Genomic DNA, 16,373 nt, shown 5'->3' on the forward strand with positions numbered 1-16,373 from the left:
TGTAGGGGCTGTCGTATATTCCTTGCAACGTGTTTCAAATAGTTGATAGAATCCGTGAAGAATTTTTTTATAATTCCATATTAAACTGCATCCTCATGAGGGTGCTTGACTGTACTCCATCACGTCATTTTTTGTCCGAACGCGCCCCCTTTTTCCTTTCCTTTGTCATATCCACCCCTGGTCCTCGCTGTCTGGTCTTTTTACTTTTACTCCTATCCTTCTTTACCTACAGTGCCACGTTTTTCATACGGGAACAAAGGACTAGGTACACTCGTCAACGTCGCTTTGAGTTATCGACAGCATCCCTTATTGAAAGGGACCACTCGGCGCTAATCATTTTCAAAAATTACTCGATCCCTTTATCGACCATGGGTAGAGTCGGAAAAAAATTTTAATAAATAATATAAAAAAATAACATTGCGCAGACAATTTTTCTTCTCGCTTCAGCGCAACGAATTCTCTCGCACCGATCAATACGCAAACGTATACAGTATAAATATAGGCGTGAAAGATGTAATTCAAGAAAAGTGTCACGGTAACATTACTCACCCTGAAACTCCTTTCTGGCAGCACTGACTGACGTCACAATATTCGCGACGTGTCCAAGTACCGTAGCGAAGAGTAACAGGCCAAAGAGTAACTGTGCTATTACGAACAGGTATTCCCCCTTGCTTCTGGGTCTGAAACAAGTGAAAATGCCATAGGACGATCAGTGATGATTGGTGTAAAAAATTTAGTAAGAAAAAAAAATGCCAGAGTGTATTTGAATAATTGAGAAAATCGAGTGACGACATACCTAGGCAGATCTCCGATAGTAGTGAGAGCCAGCGTGCACCAATAGTAACTTTGTAAATACTGCTTGACCACGTCAGCGGTCTCGGAGTCGTTGAATACCCAGTTCTTGCTCCCAAAACCATTGTTCTTATAAATAATATGATAGAGGCACCCGTTCCAGTGAAAGATCACCAGCAAGTAATGAATCAGCGAGGTGGAGCGAAATAAGTTGGGATAATTGGTATGTCGCTCGGTCCTATCCATGAATGCCCAGAATCTAACGACAGTTTGAGCATAATGAGAATTCTCATGAAAGGAGCTGGCAGAGGTAAAATAAAAAAGTTTGGTGGTTATGAAAATAGAAAAAAAAAAGAAAAAAAGAAAAAGAAAAATGAAAGAAAAATAAAATTGGACAATAACATTAAAAGACTTGGATTGTGATTACCGGTAAATTTTCACCAGTCTAAAACTTCGGAGTATACTGTTGAATCCTATAGATAAGTATAAAAAGTCGAGGGGCAGCAGGCACAGGCAGTCTATGTAGAACGTGGTGCTGTTCATGTAATGATGTCTCAGTTTGGTGGCGTCGGTCTGGAGCACACCATCCTCCAGGTACCCGGTCCGAAAGTGGAAGACAATGTCAACCAGGTAGAGAAGATCGGATAGATAGTCCAGACAGAACCAGACAATCAGCGTCTCACCTGTGTTTCATATGGAAGAAGAGAAGAGAAAAAAAAAAGTAGGGTAATCCTGGAAATCGAATTGGATTCGTGTCATGGGATCTTTATCGAGCTGGATACGAGGATAATGACTGACCGTTGATCTCCTGAAAGGCGAACCTGTAGATGATCACCCAGAAGTTATAAAGAAACGCAAGCGAGACGACCATGGACCAATAATAGCAAAGACGACCGGCCGGATCAAAAACGAAGGACCAGTTAGGTGCGCCCGTACGAAAACCACGTGATCCGGGTTGTCCAGGGTATCCACGACTGCCACGTTGTTGTTGCTGTTGTTGGGCGGTGTATCTTCTGTGGGAAAAGATCCATAAGAGACGGAAAGACTACCGATGCTTTTACCTGTGTTTTTTTTTTTCTCTCTTTTTTTGTCTCTCATGGCAAGAACTGCCGCCATCTTTTATTTCTCTCAAGGATCCACTCACGTCTCAGTGCCATTGCAGCTGCTATTACTGTTCAGATGATTGATGGACGAAGGTGCGTGCAGGTGCGAGGGTTCCCTGGACGTAGCCAGCGCCACGGCATTCGGGAGTTTGAATTTCCCGCGCAGGTGATCTCGTCTTCTGGATTTTCGACTTAAATCGAGTTCGCTCGAACCACGATTCACGTAGGCCGCGTGGAGCGAGTCTCTGGAGGAGCTGAAGTAGCGTTGCGGTACCGAATATACCTGGAACGAAAATTTGGCGTATCAGTTTATCGGATAGGATAGGTATGTACAGTTTATCTTGAATTTGGAATATGATCTGTCGGAAGATCATTTGTGATTGATTAAAAGTTTCAAATTATTGTCAATTAATTGTTATTGGACAAACCTGCTGTTGCTGCTGATGATGATAGTAATGATGAGTCGGGCTGTGTCTGCTCATGAACTTACTGCTGACCAGATCCAGTAGACTCTGCCTTGAAGGCAAGCCGCCCCTGGAGACGTTGCCCACGCTCTTGCTATCCTCCTCACGTTCTCTGCTTCTGGCGTCGCTACCCCTCACGCCTCTTTCACGAAGTTTCTCGCAGCCCAAAGCGGAACCCGAACCGCCGCTGAGACGATCGCTGGCCCCGCCGGCAGCGCCTCCTGTCGATGTGGCGATGCCTTCAACATCAAAGGATCCGGATGAAACGACTTTTCCTGCCACTCGTAATTGCTCCTCAGGTCGAGGGTAAGGAATTTGGGATTTCGTTGAAGATCCCTTCGCCTGGATTTGTACTATCTGTCAGCTTTCTGTCCGGTAAGTTAGATTACGTTGAGTTAGGTTAGGTTAAGTTAGCTTTGTTTAGTGAAATGAGATCAAGATGGTATAATGGTTTCTACTTTATTTTTCGTGAAAATAGATATTTTTCTTTACGACACTTCACACTTTGGGTGATCGTTCTTTGCATAAGATTTTGACGTTTTTCTTTTTTTTTTTTGTGAAAATAAGATCTATATGCTATAGTTAGATTCGCGATGAAGTATTTAAGTGTAAGATACACTGGGGCTTTTGGTGGCAATCGTTGCTTTGATGTTTTATATAGATGAAATTGGGGTGAAATTAAAGTTTAAAAAAGCGAAAAAGGAATACTTTTTTTATCCCATTTCATATTTTTATTCGTGTAATCTGGGTCGCGGGTCCACCAGTACTGTCGTACTGTGAATATTAATTCGCTCGTTTTAAATCCTATTCAGATAAATATTTTACGAGCTCGAGTCGTATATGCGAAACACAGTAAGCCAGACATATGAGAGAAAGGTACATGAGAAGTTTTTAAAAATCTTTAGAATTTTACCTTTATATCTGCAATAAAAAAAAGATACATTTCAAAATGATATTACACACAATAAAAAGTTAATTTTTGACTCTTACCCCTGAATGGGACCTTTCTACTTTGTCGAACGAAAAAGTAGGTGATTTTCAGGAACTTTTTCTACGAAACATAACACACGATTTGTATGAACATTCACAATAAGAAAATGATAACCTTTCGAACAAAATTTTGTATTTTTGAGCAATAGTCTGTTTTTTTGTAATTAAATAAAATACATTGCATAATTACAGGCTCTCTAAAGTCTACCTTGTGCGTACATTCACAAAGATTCAAAAAAAAGTTTTAATTTTTGGTCTCAGCCAATTCTACGAATACCTAGGGATTTTTGCAATGCAATAATTTTCATTCCCGGTGCTCCGCCAGTGCCCTCAATTTTTCCTAATTAAATATCAAAAAAATTTTTTTTCGTCTACCCTAAACTATGTTTAATATAAGTGTAAACTTTCAAAACCCTATGAAATATATTTTTTAAATCCCAAAAACGACCTAATTTTTTCCCCCGACAAACTAGCAAGATCCCATAATGAAAGAACCCACACGCAGAAGCGTGTATTAAATCGTCACAAAAAAAAAACAATAAAAAAAAGCTCACGTCATGCACCGATCGAAAAAATTCATTAAAAATGAAAAAAAAACAATTTTCGGAATTTTCAAAAATATCGACAGTGCACCCAATCTCCCCTAAAATATCATCCCCTCAAGTCCACCCAATTAATGAACGACTTTATAAATTCTCATTAGGCGATTAAGATTTCACAGGATAAAGATAATAACCGCCAAAGGATATTTCTAATAACATCAAGTAGATATCTGCCAATGGCACGATAACATTAGAGATATCCCAGTCACAGTTGCTATCGGGTTTAAGCAATCTCCGGGACGTTCATAAATCACACGAAAGGATTTATTCACAGGCCTTTAGCAACGGGAGGCATTGGCAATGTCTCTCAAAGGATTTCATTGTTGCGTAACGTATATACCAAGGTCCCGTTTCTCTCTGTGATAAACGGTAAGGTTAGCGATAAACGCAATAACCGGAGGTCTCCCGAAGATTATAACAGGAGTCGAATGTGAATTGAAAGCTGTGTACGATAGCTTGACGTAAAACAAAGTTAAATAATCACCGACTGGCCCAGCAATCCCGTTAGTCCCTTACATCCGAGTACAGTCGATCCTAATAACTTCTACGATCGTCCCAACATACTGATATCCATATTAATTTTACGAACGAGTGTACCGCCATTAATTAAGTCTCACCAATTGCCACGAATGTCACTGCAGTATTCACGGTAGCTACGTCAAACGTTAACCTTTGCCATTAGGGATGTAATATGCTACCGCGAGATTAAGCAATATCATACGTAATTGCTAATGCTAATAATACCTGAATTAATAGTTTAACACGGTTCTATACGCAATGGTGGCTCGTACGCATGATGAACGAACGAATTAAAAATTGAGGAAAGAAAATAAATATATTTCTTTACAGGGTATATATTTTTTGGGTCAGCTCCCCTTAATTTATAATTTAAACCCTGAGTGGATCCGAGGAATAAATAAAATACTGTTAGCCAGTTTACAGAAGCGGAAAGGGTAGGATGAGCTGGGTAGGCAAAAGCAATGGGATCGTTTAACAGATTTGAATCCAGAGATCAAAGAGCGGGCTTAGCTACGCACGAGTTTCCTTTTGATGAGATTCAAGTAAAATGAGGCACAGTCTGACACCCCTTTGGTATAGTCGGATTTATCCAGAATCGTACAAGAGCGAACGTCTTAAGCTGGTAATCGTGTAGAAGTGCGAGGTTAACCCTTTAAAGCGTCTATTAAGAATATCCCTAGAAAATCACTAGATAAAGACAAGCCTTACATCGCCCTAGGTGAAACTGATATTTATTAGGGAAAAAATTCGAAGGGGATATAATTCGAGGAATTTCTGAACTTTTCAGAAGCTTCTTGGCTCTGCTTGGTACTCCTGGGGCACTTGAACGTCTACTGTTTTTCTTTTTCATTCCCTTAACGATATCAGGAACGCATAGAGGGACGTCGTTGAAATATATTTTGATTGGTTGAAATGAGGGAGAATTGCCGTCTCCTAATGGAAATGGATATGCACCCCCGTTAAGACGAATGTGCTCGATCGCTTTTACCGTGGTGGGGGTCTTGATGGGGGGCCGCGGCGTTGCCGTATGGGCGCGAAACTGCGGTTGAAAAGACGAGGGTGGGCTGCTTTATGATATACGACACAGCGCCAGCTTAGCACACTCTCAATTCCCACTGTACAGGTGTTTCGAGGGACTCTCTTTTGAATTTACCATCCTGATTTATATTTACACCCTTAGCGTAGGGTAGCTCGGAGTGTACTCTGCTCAATTTCAAGTTTCCCCAGGGGTCGCGATAGGGTAAATCATTTTTCATGATTTTGCGGACATATCAAAACGGGATCGTAAGATTTATACGGTAGAACAGGGGGGCGGGGCGGGTGGGGGGTCGAATTGGAATAAACGTAATCATTGTTATCATCATAAGCACCATAAACCGCATTCTCAAGAGTGTAAAGATTTTTTTTTTCTAAAAAAAAAAAAATTCCCAATTTTACTTGAATTCCAAAAAAAATTCTTACCGTATACACTAATATCATCACAGTTTACGGTAAACTATTCAAGATCCAGGGGATTGGTAAATCATTTAATTCAGCTACTAGACGATCATGGAAACCGAATGGTAGAGGGATTGCGCAGTGTCGACGTAAACGCACGTAAATCCAATGATAGCGAAACGATAACTAGTAAAGTCCCTCCTAATTAAATAGGGTACCTCAGCTGTACAATAGAACCCTATAGTGGATTAATGTATTACGTCCCATACAATTTTATCGAGCTTTAACAGCAGTATACAGCACGAGGTGGAGCGTTTTAAATAATATTAAAAATAATTATTCCCACGCCCATGCATGCTCGTAAAGTGACAAGAAATCCTATATCACTCCCGAAGGAATTGTCGCTGCACTTTAACAAAGTCGATTCTAGTTTCTTTTTTTTTCCCCATTTGGTTTACGCTCACAGCTTTATCATCGCGTCGCATGCATTCGATATTGTCCCTAGGGTCGTTTATCCGGGGATTCCCCGATATACGTACCAAGAAGGCAAAGATCGGCAAGGAGCCTCCACGCTATTGCTATGAGATTCTTCGGTTTCGAGCGAAACGAAGGTCTATTGCCGTTGCCAGTCTTATAGCCCGAGTAATGGCGGCATTACGAGTAACTGAGTTGAAGTATCCTGGAAATAATTACACCATTACCCGAAAGAATCCCGGTCCCTGTCGTAAGTCTGGATCCACGTGGAAGGCCATCGCCAGCATTGCCCGTCAACTGGTAGTACCGTGAACAGGAATGCTCTGAAAAATTCTCTCGTTCCTTCTGGTTCTCTTAATTTTCTACCTTCCTCCTTTACGTTAACTTAACGCGTAAGGGTCTTCTTTAAACCTACTCCACAGCCACTGCCATCTTGAGCTTGAAATGGTTATAGGTTATGTTTGCCGTTGGATTTTTGAACGACTGCTTTATTAGGTGTCGTACTCAATATTATATATATATATATATATACACTCTGTAATTTATCTCTACATATAATTATGAATTTCGTTATTGGCGATTATCGTCGATGAAAACGATATACGGCCACTCGGCTCTAATGTTTAAGCTCGCGTTATTAGGTACATTAATCTAGTATCTGGAATCGACGCCTATGGGATAATTCTGCGGTCGTACGATAGCGGCAATCGGATCGGGTAATTTCGAACGGTCAGATATACAGAGATACAAGTCTGATGATTTCCTCTTAGTATTTACATGAATACTCCCGAAGCTTCCCGTGCGCGTATATACCTACGTAGAGGAAGCGATACCGTAATTTTGAAATGCGATAATCCTGCCTCTAGTATCAAGACTGTATTAAACGGTGCCGAAGGATTAAGCCTAGTTGGAATATTCATGCCAAGATTGATACTCGTAAAATTAATTGCCACCGACAATATTTCCGAGACATAAATTTCTAAGATTCTCTTGGATACTGCTGGAGGACTTCAATGGGCAGGTTCTTGCCGAGAGTACTTGTACTGTAATGGAGGACGAAGAGGTTCAAGAGAATTAGTTTAAAAGCTTCTCCACTTGCCCGAACGTCTATACGTTCTGAGTCTTATTTTATTCGTGTATAAGTAATAAGCGTATAAGCAGGATCCGTGTGTGTTACACGACAGAGTACGCGGAATCCTATTGGGAATGCGAAGAGGAATTTTAATAAGATAAACGAACAGGTGACTTTTGCCAAAACTTGTATGATTCGAAAAATATGAAATTTTTGTAGGAATTCCAAATTTTAGGAATTTTTAGAAATTGCAATTTTAGTAGGAATTGCAATTTTTCTTACTCTTCGACCTTCCACGATCGGTCCCATTGTTTCCGGAATTGGATTTGGAGTTTGGATATTTTGAGAAAACGATCGGCCACTCCTACGATAATTCTCGAGCAGCGAGAGTGGCTTGACGTTCGATAGAGAGAATGGCCAATAAATTTCAATTATTTTCTTCTACCCCGTAACCGAGGTGTTGGTACGATTCGGCTTTACGACGATATCCAATAAATTAGAAGCGTCAAAGAATTCGCGAATTATTTTTGAGTGAACTTTTCCGACCATCCACTTGGGGATTAAGCAATTCATTTATGTTATTCTGTATCTTCCGCCCTTCTCTCTCTGTCTCTCTGGCACTTCTTGCCAAAATAACCGTTTTAAGCTTCGCTTAAAAAGTGTCTTGCGTAAGCTGCTTTTTATTCGATATTCTTTTTTTTTTTAATCATTTATTTGTATTTCCCGCGATTCGATGTATTTTTTTGAAATTGGCCTAAAAGAGTCATTTTAAAAAATATCGTGTCAAGTAATAATGTCAAAGTACCGTCTTCGCGTTTTTTTTATTCTACCTCTAAAAATTTTTACTTGGTCCCACGGTTCTCTGTCGTCCAGAATGAAGGCCGCCCGTGGCCACTCTGAAGGGATGCGCAAATGGCGAATAATGAGATTTTTCATTAGCCCAAGACGCTACAAAAATATAAGCGTCGTAACGCGCTCTCGTTTATGTATATGCATGAGATCCCACCGACATCCCGGGAAAGTCCTTTGAAAATCCACCCCTGTCCCTCAGGAATCTTCCCGCGAACGAAGAAACGTCAAGGGCAAGATAGCGAGTAAAAAAAAAGAAAAAGAAAATAATAAGAAAAGCAAACGAAAAGAGAGGGGAAAAAAGAAATAATGACAATCGACAATTGAGTTAGATAACATTTGGATGAGTTCTCTTTCCCTTCTCGAGAACAACCGCTCCACCCCTCGCAGAAAATAAATAAGCCGGTACGCTTGAAATACAGAGGGCAGAAATCCTTCGGTCTGGGCGTATTTTTAAAAATCGGGAAGGGGAAGGCGGGAAAGATATTTTCCTACATTAGTTAAATAACAAAGTAACGAGCAGAGGATGAAAAAAAACATTCGCGCTCGTACGCAAAAATAAAAAAAAAAAACAATAAATTTTAAGCGCTCTGCCAAAAAACCGTCACCTATGAAGCGTTCGATTATCGAATTTCGTCGCCGTCATTTACGTCGACGTCAGATGGGCTTTCCCAAAATTGCATTTCATTATCAAATGCCCGCTCTGAGGATAACCGCATTTGAATGTTGCGCCATTTAAATGCCCATGTAGAAATTTCGAGTGTGTGCCGACTTTGACCAAAGGCATTGCGTTGGACCGACTTTGGCTACCAGGCTTTGCTGAGAAATTGGGCCCAATACTCAACCGATAGTGGGTATAATATATTGCCGGTACGGACCCGATGGTGAATCGTAGTACTGATTTAAGGCATTTTATCAGCGTTGGCCCGCTTACAAGTACCAGTTCCGGCACAGTATTAGTATTGTGTTATGTATTAACCATCGGCGCAATGTCACACCAACATTGGGCCACTTGTGCGCAGTACGATGGCCCAACATCGGAATTGTTTGGCTATGGAGAATCGACCCAGTATTGAACTAATATTGAGCCGATGATGCATCTTGATATAGGCCCAAGATTGCAATTTCGTTGATAGACAACGTTCATCCGATACAGAGACAGTATTGAGCCGTTTGTGTTCACTACTTGGCCCAGTATTGGCATTGATTGTCTACGTAGCAACGACCCAATGTCGGGACAACACAAATTATAATAAATCCCGAATCTGATATACTACCGGCATCTAACAGTGTGGACCGGTTAGTAGCACATCTCGAGAATGTAGAACTTTAGTTAGAACTCAGTTGTCACGGTGCATAGTGGTATCCATCCTTGTGCTAAAAAAATCTCTGTACAGCAATAATATAGAAGCACATTTCGAAGAAAATGTCCTCCTACTACCGTTTAAAAAAATACAGAGAACTTAAGAGGAAACGTACAGGCTCATCGAGTGAAAGTAATAGTGAAACTACTTCTAACCCAGGAGTATCAAACACATTTAGTCTTGGTAACACCAGCGCTGACTCTGGCCCAGGGTGGACCCTGTCGCAAATTTCTACATGGGTGAGTGACTGGACGTATGCATATATGAGCCCGTGGTTACACCATACGTGTATAGCTGACATGTGATACGGAGAGAGAGTGGTTTTAATATGAGAAGATAGGGTACTTCCGAGTCCTAGTTTTGCGTTAAGGGTTGACGATATCATTTAAATTGACTAAATTACTCGAAATCCGAATTCAAATATGTAAATTAACTATGGGTAGAGATTACGATTCTCTGTGACAAGATCGAATTCAATTTTTCACTAGGTACGGTTAAGGGTAGTTACCGCGACGAGATCGAAATAGAAAAATATTCCGTTGATCCATTCTCGATTTCTTGGTGACACTGTTGCCAACATATGAGACTAATCGAAAAAATCAATATCCCAAACTTTCCATTCAATCGGCTCTCACTCCCCCATCTCCCTCCCATCCACCCACTTTCGCCAAATAATCGATAACTCGCCATCCGCATAATCGCGTCGACTGTCGAGGGTAAAGAAAACGTCTGAGAAGAAAAAAAGGAAGAAAGAGGGAAAATCCCGAATTGCACCCTCGGTCTGAAGGGATGATTAGGATTTTTCAGACCTCTCGATTTCACGGTTGATTCTGCTTGTACTTTTTGTTTTCTACGAGGGACGTCGTATAAGGCTCTTTACCGTAACTGCTCAGCTTTTTTATATATGCAGTGTTAAAGTCACATGCAAGCGATATGAATTTTCAAAAATACATCAAAATGCTATGAGAATTTTTTTTAGCTCACATTTACGACGCACGTGCTACGGGATATGCAAGTATAAAATTAATCCCGGCTGGATTTATATACCATACAGGATAATGCATAAGCTCGTAAAATACATAAAAATATATTATATATATATATATATATATATTGTGACGTGATTTTTCGAATCACGGTCTCAAGGCAGCTCCGGTTACCGATAAGATAACGTTCTCGATTTCTGGTTTCCTTCGGGTCGCCACCCTGCTCAGAAGCTACGCTCTCGGGTTGATTCGTATAGTTATGTCAAGGCTCTCGTAAGATTTCGTTATTATTTAGTTGAGGTCAAGGTGCTCGAATCTGCCGTGGGGAGACAGTCTCGACGTACCGAGTTGCCCGGCAGAGGAGAGTACCCGACGAAGACGTCTCCACGGACCGGCAGAAGCCCGGGTGAGATACCGGCGCCCCGCTGGAGACGGTTAAGGGCAGGAGAGAAACCTCCTGCCCGAGTTAAGGACGTGGTTCCCGGCTGTCGCCCGATGCCCTGGGGAAGCGGCCGTGGAGGATCTCCAGGAGATACGTACCGATTCGTTAAGGAACGCTCTCGATTTGGTTTAAAGGGACGACTCGAAGGAGATAGAAGAGTTATCGGTTATAAGGCTCTCGACCAATCAGGATGATTAGTTCTCGGATTTGGCTATTGTCAACGTAGTCTGTCTCGGGGCACCGTTCGAGGTGTCACGGGCTGGCTCGTGCTCCCGTGCTATCTGTTGATAGTTTTTCTTGCCGTGTTTCGCTACGGTATAGCAAGTTCTCGACTCGTACAGTTCTCGCGTTGTTCTCGCGATATCCAGGCAATTCTATGAATTCCTGTGAGTGTTCCGGAGGTGTAGTGCTGTGCCTTAGTGCAGTGCTCCCCAGAGTGTCCTTTGGATGTAGTTCTCGGCCTCCACGGATCAGCTGCCCCAGCTCCGGTGAGTCTCCCAATTTATTAATTGGTGAAGGGATCTCGATAGATAGTTAAGATTCGTTCTGATACGTTCTCGGTTCGTCGCTCTCTGTCTCTCGCACTATTTGCCGGACTCTTACTCCGACCCTCTCTAGCTCAAACCTAGTAGCCTGAGCGGCCGTGCATTTCCGTAACCGTCCGCTCCCGTTCGCGTATCCAGTTGCGTTTGCTGATTTTACGCGACCCCAAAAATCGACAGGATCCGTTAAGCTATCGCCGCGTCCGATAGGTTCCGTCAGAGCTCTCGTTCTTGGTGGAGTTGGGCCTGTTCCACCCCAACTCCCAGTTTATACCGGCTCGTCAGTTCCCGGTGAAAAAAGAATTGGCTGCCGGCCGCCTGGCTTGCGGATGCACGAACGACGGGCGGACGGCCGAAGGTAACGTAGGTTGGTTCTCGAAGATAGTCATTCTCGTATGCTTTGCTATCGGTGTCGGGTCACGAAAAAGAATTACGTACAATATATATATAATATAATAAAATATAAAAAAAAAAAATTTTTTAATTCCACCTACACGACCTTTTCGTGAATGATGGAGTCGGACCAATCGTAATCTCCCCAGTCCGAATCCAGTGACCACAGCCTAATGAAAAAATTGCTCCGAAGTCTTTTGAAATGATTACGTAATACGTAGATCAGTAAAAACCCCCACGAATTAAGTGCCGACTGGTCGACTTGAGCAATTGTTCGAAAGTTCGCTGTCGGGTTAAAACCTAACGACGACTGAGAACTCGGTAATTGGTTACATCAATTACTTAATTAACCATCATCCAAAGGAAGTAGAACTTGAAAAGGCTTCGACTAAGCCGAGTGAGAGCGGCTTAACGCGAGTGAGAGGGACACATAGGGGTGTAAAGTTTTGAAAGTGAGAAAGCCAAAGAAAAAGTCGAGGGAAAGGGCGAATAAAAATTCATATTATACAAAGCCAGTCCAAAAGCCCAATTCACTTGCGTGAATTATTGTATATTAAATGAATCTTTTCAGTCATTGAACTGTGCGATAAATAAATAAATAAATATAAATATATACACGCGAGTAAGTGCCTCGATAAAGCGGCCAAGCGAATAATGAATAACAAGATCGTGAATGAGAATACGTGAAATTCATAAACTCGTAAAATTTGTTCACATCCTAACACGAACGGCACGAATGACGTAATCACGAAAATCGCTGGCTTAAAAGTAACGCTAGTAAATTCTTCCGTATAATTTACACGTCAATAGTAAAATCGTGTTTGACTAAACTCCAAATCCCTGACTATATCTATATGGTGTACACGGATATTTACACAGTAGCTGCGAGTCAAGTAAAGTTGCAGCGCCTATACACAGAGAGGATGGTTGCCGGTTGCAACGCTTCGCATTCGCCACACTGACAAAAGCCTATACAAACCTAAACGCTTATACGGCGATTCACCCGGGATGGTTTTGCGCATCAGAAATCTCCACACGTAACACGTACGCCTATTCATATAACAGAGGTTGGTAATACTGCATATAACGTAAGTATAATACGCTTCTAAAGCGTTTAGATAGGCACAACCTATCCCGAACAGTACCTACCTTACCGACTGGGCAGAGCATAGTACACGAATGCATAAATGCACGTATGGTAACCATAGCACGGTATACCTATATTCGTCGTGAATATCGTGTTCAAAGGATATGCATACGAGACAGAGGACTGTAGTCTTTACCGTGAAGTAAATACGCACACAGGTAATGATTATCTCGTACACGGAATAGGGAACGACATGAAGTTAGTACCGAATCGTTCCAGCTGACTAGGTAATTCGTTTACATTTTAAGGACGTGGACGAACGTGAGTGGAGTCTCGGCATTAAACGAAGAAGACCCATTGGTTGGCAGCCGAGATATAAATTTATAAACTGGGTAATTACCCAGCGCAGAAATGGATGCTGGGTGTGACGTAACGCCAGCGAAAAAGCGTCGTCGGTAGCCGGCAACTCGTAAAACATAATTGAAATTGGTTATCTGATTACAAGGTTACCATCGCCCCGAGGGCGACAACGCTTTTCATTAGAGAACCGTCGGACCCGAACTCCTTCTTTCTTCGAGTCCGAGTCACGACTGCGCATGCGCGGTAACGCTAAGCAAATGCCGTTACGCCAGTGACAAGGTAAACCTCACGTCCCGTCACCAGGCTAATTCTCTTTGCGTAGGTTAAACTTTCGTTTTTCTTCCCTCGCGTCGTACCAAAGCAATCCTAACCTAACCCAATCATATTTCGCTCATCCCAAGATAAAAATTTCAATCTCGCGCGAAAAGTATGGTGGAATTTAGAATAGCTAAAAAAAGGGTCAACCCCTCGCCGGATCCACTCGATACACAGACTTTCGGCGAAAGGGCAAACGGCCGTGGGGTTGTGACCGTTATGAAATACGTGAACCTAAATAAACTGTACCGGTGCTTGTATGTACAAAAGTGGATACAAAAGGTAGTCTCGATGTTTCAGTCCCGTTATAGACCGTTATGGGATCTAGTAATATCTCTCTAGAGAATTTTCATACCACTACCCTCGTCATGCATACTTTCACAGATGGCGCTAGTGTTCCGAACGACGCGTTACGTAGTAAAGAGTTGCGTATTTCTAGGCCGCATTCGAGTACATCGATGCACTTTGAGAACTCTACAGGAATTTCCGACCAGTTCAAGAAAAGGGAACTTACGTTTTGATTCGGATATACATATAGCTATACCGGGCCCGTCAGGCTCGACTCTCAGTCTGCAATATTGCTAACGTAAATAATTTTATTACTGACCTGTACGGGTAGAATGTGCAGGATACGGAGAATGTGCAGGATGTTCAAGACATAAAACGTCCTTATAGGATACATTGAAGGTCCTTCTAGGATATACCAATATACGTATATAGAAGTCGTTTCGCGTCGTCATATCTTCGGGGATCATTCGGTTCCGCCCTGAACGATCCATTATAAGTCATATATATATATATATACATATATATATATATATCTATGTATATATCGCAATTCAATACAAAAACTGATCTGAAGCTTGATGGGAATGACTTACAAGAGCCGTGTACCCCTGAAAGGTATTACGTGTACGTAATCCACAAGTTGGTTATACCAAGAGAAAAAAAAAGGGGTGACAGTAAAAAAAAAATTCCCTAGCACCGGGAATCCGGGTTTTCCATGGTACGATCGATAGATGCATAAGGTGCATTCGACTAGCTGAGTCTCGTGGGCCGACAGGGACACGAGGAATCAGCGTAGCTATTTAGGGAAGCACGAACGAAGGTTGTAGGTTTAAGGTCGAAGGTTACCGTGGTCGCATGGCAAATTCGAATTAACCACGGCAATTACACGTACCTTTGTACCGGTCACTAACCGCGTCTTTACCTTCGACCTCTCCATTGCAACCGACAACCTACAAGGTGCAAGCCTTCTAAGCCTCCCCTCCCGCCCCCCGCCGCCTTCGATCCTAACGATAACTGACCTCTCCGCACGACTTGACTAACGACTAATTAAGCCCCCCCCCCCTCCTCCTCACCCTTCGCCACTCTGCGTCAGCCATTTACGATCCTCCTTCCAGCATCCCTTGAGATCACTCAGGATTACGTAACCATTGTACCAACGGTAGTCACCTACGCGATATGAGATATTTTTACGAGCATATGGTACATACCAGTGGGAATCAACGTGTGGCGAAGCACGGGAATTTAAAGGCCAATAAAAATTACGGTTACGGTGCACTAACAACGTGGAGAACGAAAGCCGGTGGATGCGAAGTATCTGTGTAAAAAAAAAAATGACAAAAAGTTAAATTATCGAAAGAGACGAGTCGTGGATGGAAAAAAAAAATTCAATAATCGTGACTGTAGTATCGTCGTGAAAAAAAGAAAGCCATAGCGACACGGGAATTCGACGTATCCGATGAAACGGATTAAACATCGGGATTGCCAATTGCGTTCATAAAACAGTAGGGTATATCGATGAACGAATAAAAGGGGAAAAGGGGAGACACTAAATACAGTCGAATTGGGAATATTGGCCAAGAGAGAAATAGCTTACTAGATAGCTGGCTGACTGTACATATACATTTGACTGTATATCTATATATATATATATTCGACTAGTTTCTATATCTACAGTCGCCAGTTACGTTGACTCTATCGCTTTGCGGACGGTGCAAATGATACACCCTGTGTATCGGGGCATAATGTAAATGAAGGAGCGTGTCGACGGGCGCGAGGTACATGTGTTTCCTCGAGGCACTCTGAATTCTCTTATTGCCGGTTGGATCGCGAGGGGCGTTTATTGAGTGTCCCCGATGGAAGAAAGGGCTCGAAGATTATAGTCGGAAGAATAATAAAGTATAGAGGAAAGAATGAGATCGCTACACACGTACAGCAATGGTGATATCTCGCCATCGAATTTACATATAACGACCCGTGAGAGTTTACGGTAGATAAATATGTGAATGAGCGTATCCTGCGTTATGAAGGATACGGCGGCCATGAACGCTTTTGAAAATAGCGAGTGTTCGTAGCTGAGCAAATTTTCGAAATTCATACATCGATAAATCGAGGGTAATGGTTAGGTAATGGTTAGGGGTTTGAGAAATTTCGATGGAAAGAAAAAAGAAGAAAAGAGGAGAAAGAAGAAAAGGGCAAGTGGGGGGGTGGATTGGGGTTCCAGGGAGGAGGAGGGGGGAGGGTGGATTAAAAAATATATATACCGAACAATCGGGGGGGGGGGGGGGGAAAAAAAA

The 16,373-nt window shown here is 42.2% G+C and overlaps 1 protein-coding gene across 1 annotated transcript in view; it reads right to left on the reverse strand.

Moving 5' to 3' along the window:
• Positions 1–16,373, reverse strand: part of LOC107273995 (cyclic nucleotide-gated channel rod photoreceptor subunit alpha) — a 21,137-nt gene continuing 4,764 nt past the window's right edge. Inside the window, exons 2-8 of the mRNA XM_015752706.2 lie at positions 2,324–2,598; positions 1,937–2,178; positions 1,591–1,805; positions 1,220–1,475; positions 797–1,051; positions 550–680; positions 1–226 (exon numbers count right to left, since the gene is read on the reverse strand). Coding sequence (XP_015608192.2) covers positions 213–226; positions 550–680; positions 797–1,051; positions 1,220–1,475; positions 1,591–1,805; positions 1,937–2,178; positions 2,324–2,377 — 1,167 coding nt within the window. The 5' untranslated portion in view covers positions 2,378–2,598 and the 3' untranslated portion in view covers positions 1–212. The remainder of the gene's footprint in view (positions 227–549; positions 681–796; positions 1,052–1,219; positions 1,476–1,590; positions 1,806–1,936; positions 2,179–2,323; positions 2,599–16,373) is intronic.

Source organism: Cephus cinctus, unplaced genomic scaffold, assembly GCF_000341935.2.
Source record: "Cephus cinctus unplaced genomic scaffold, Ccin1 Ccin1_scaffold1957, whole genome shotgun sequence".
NCBI lineage: Eukaryota > Metazoa > Arthropoda > Insecta > Hymenoptera > Cephidae > Cephus > Cephus cinctus.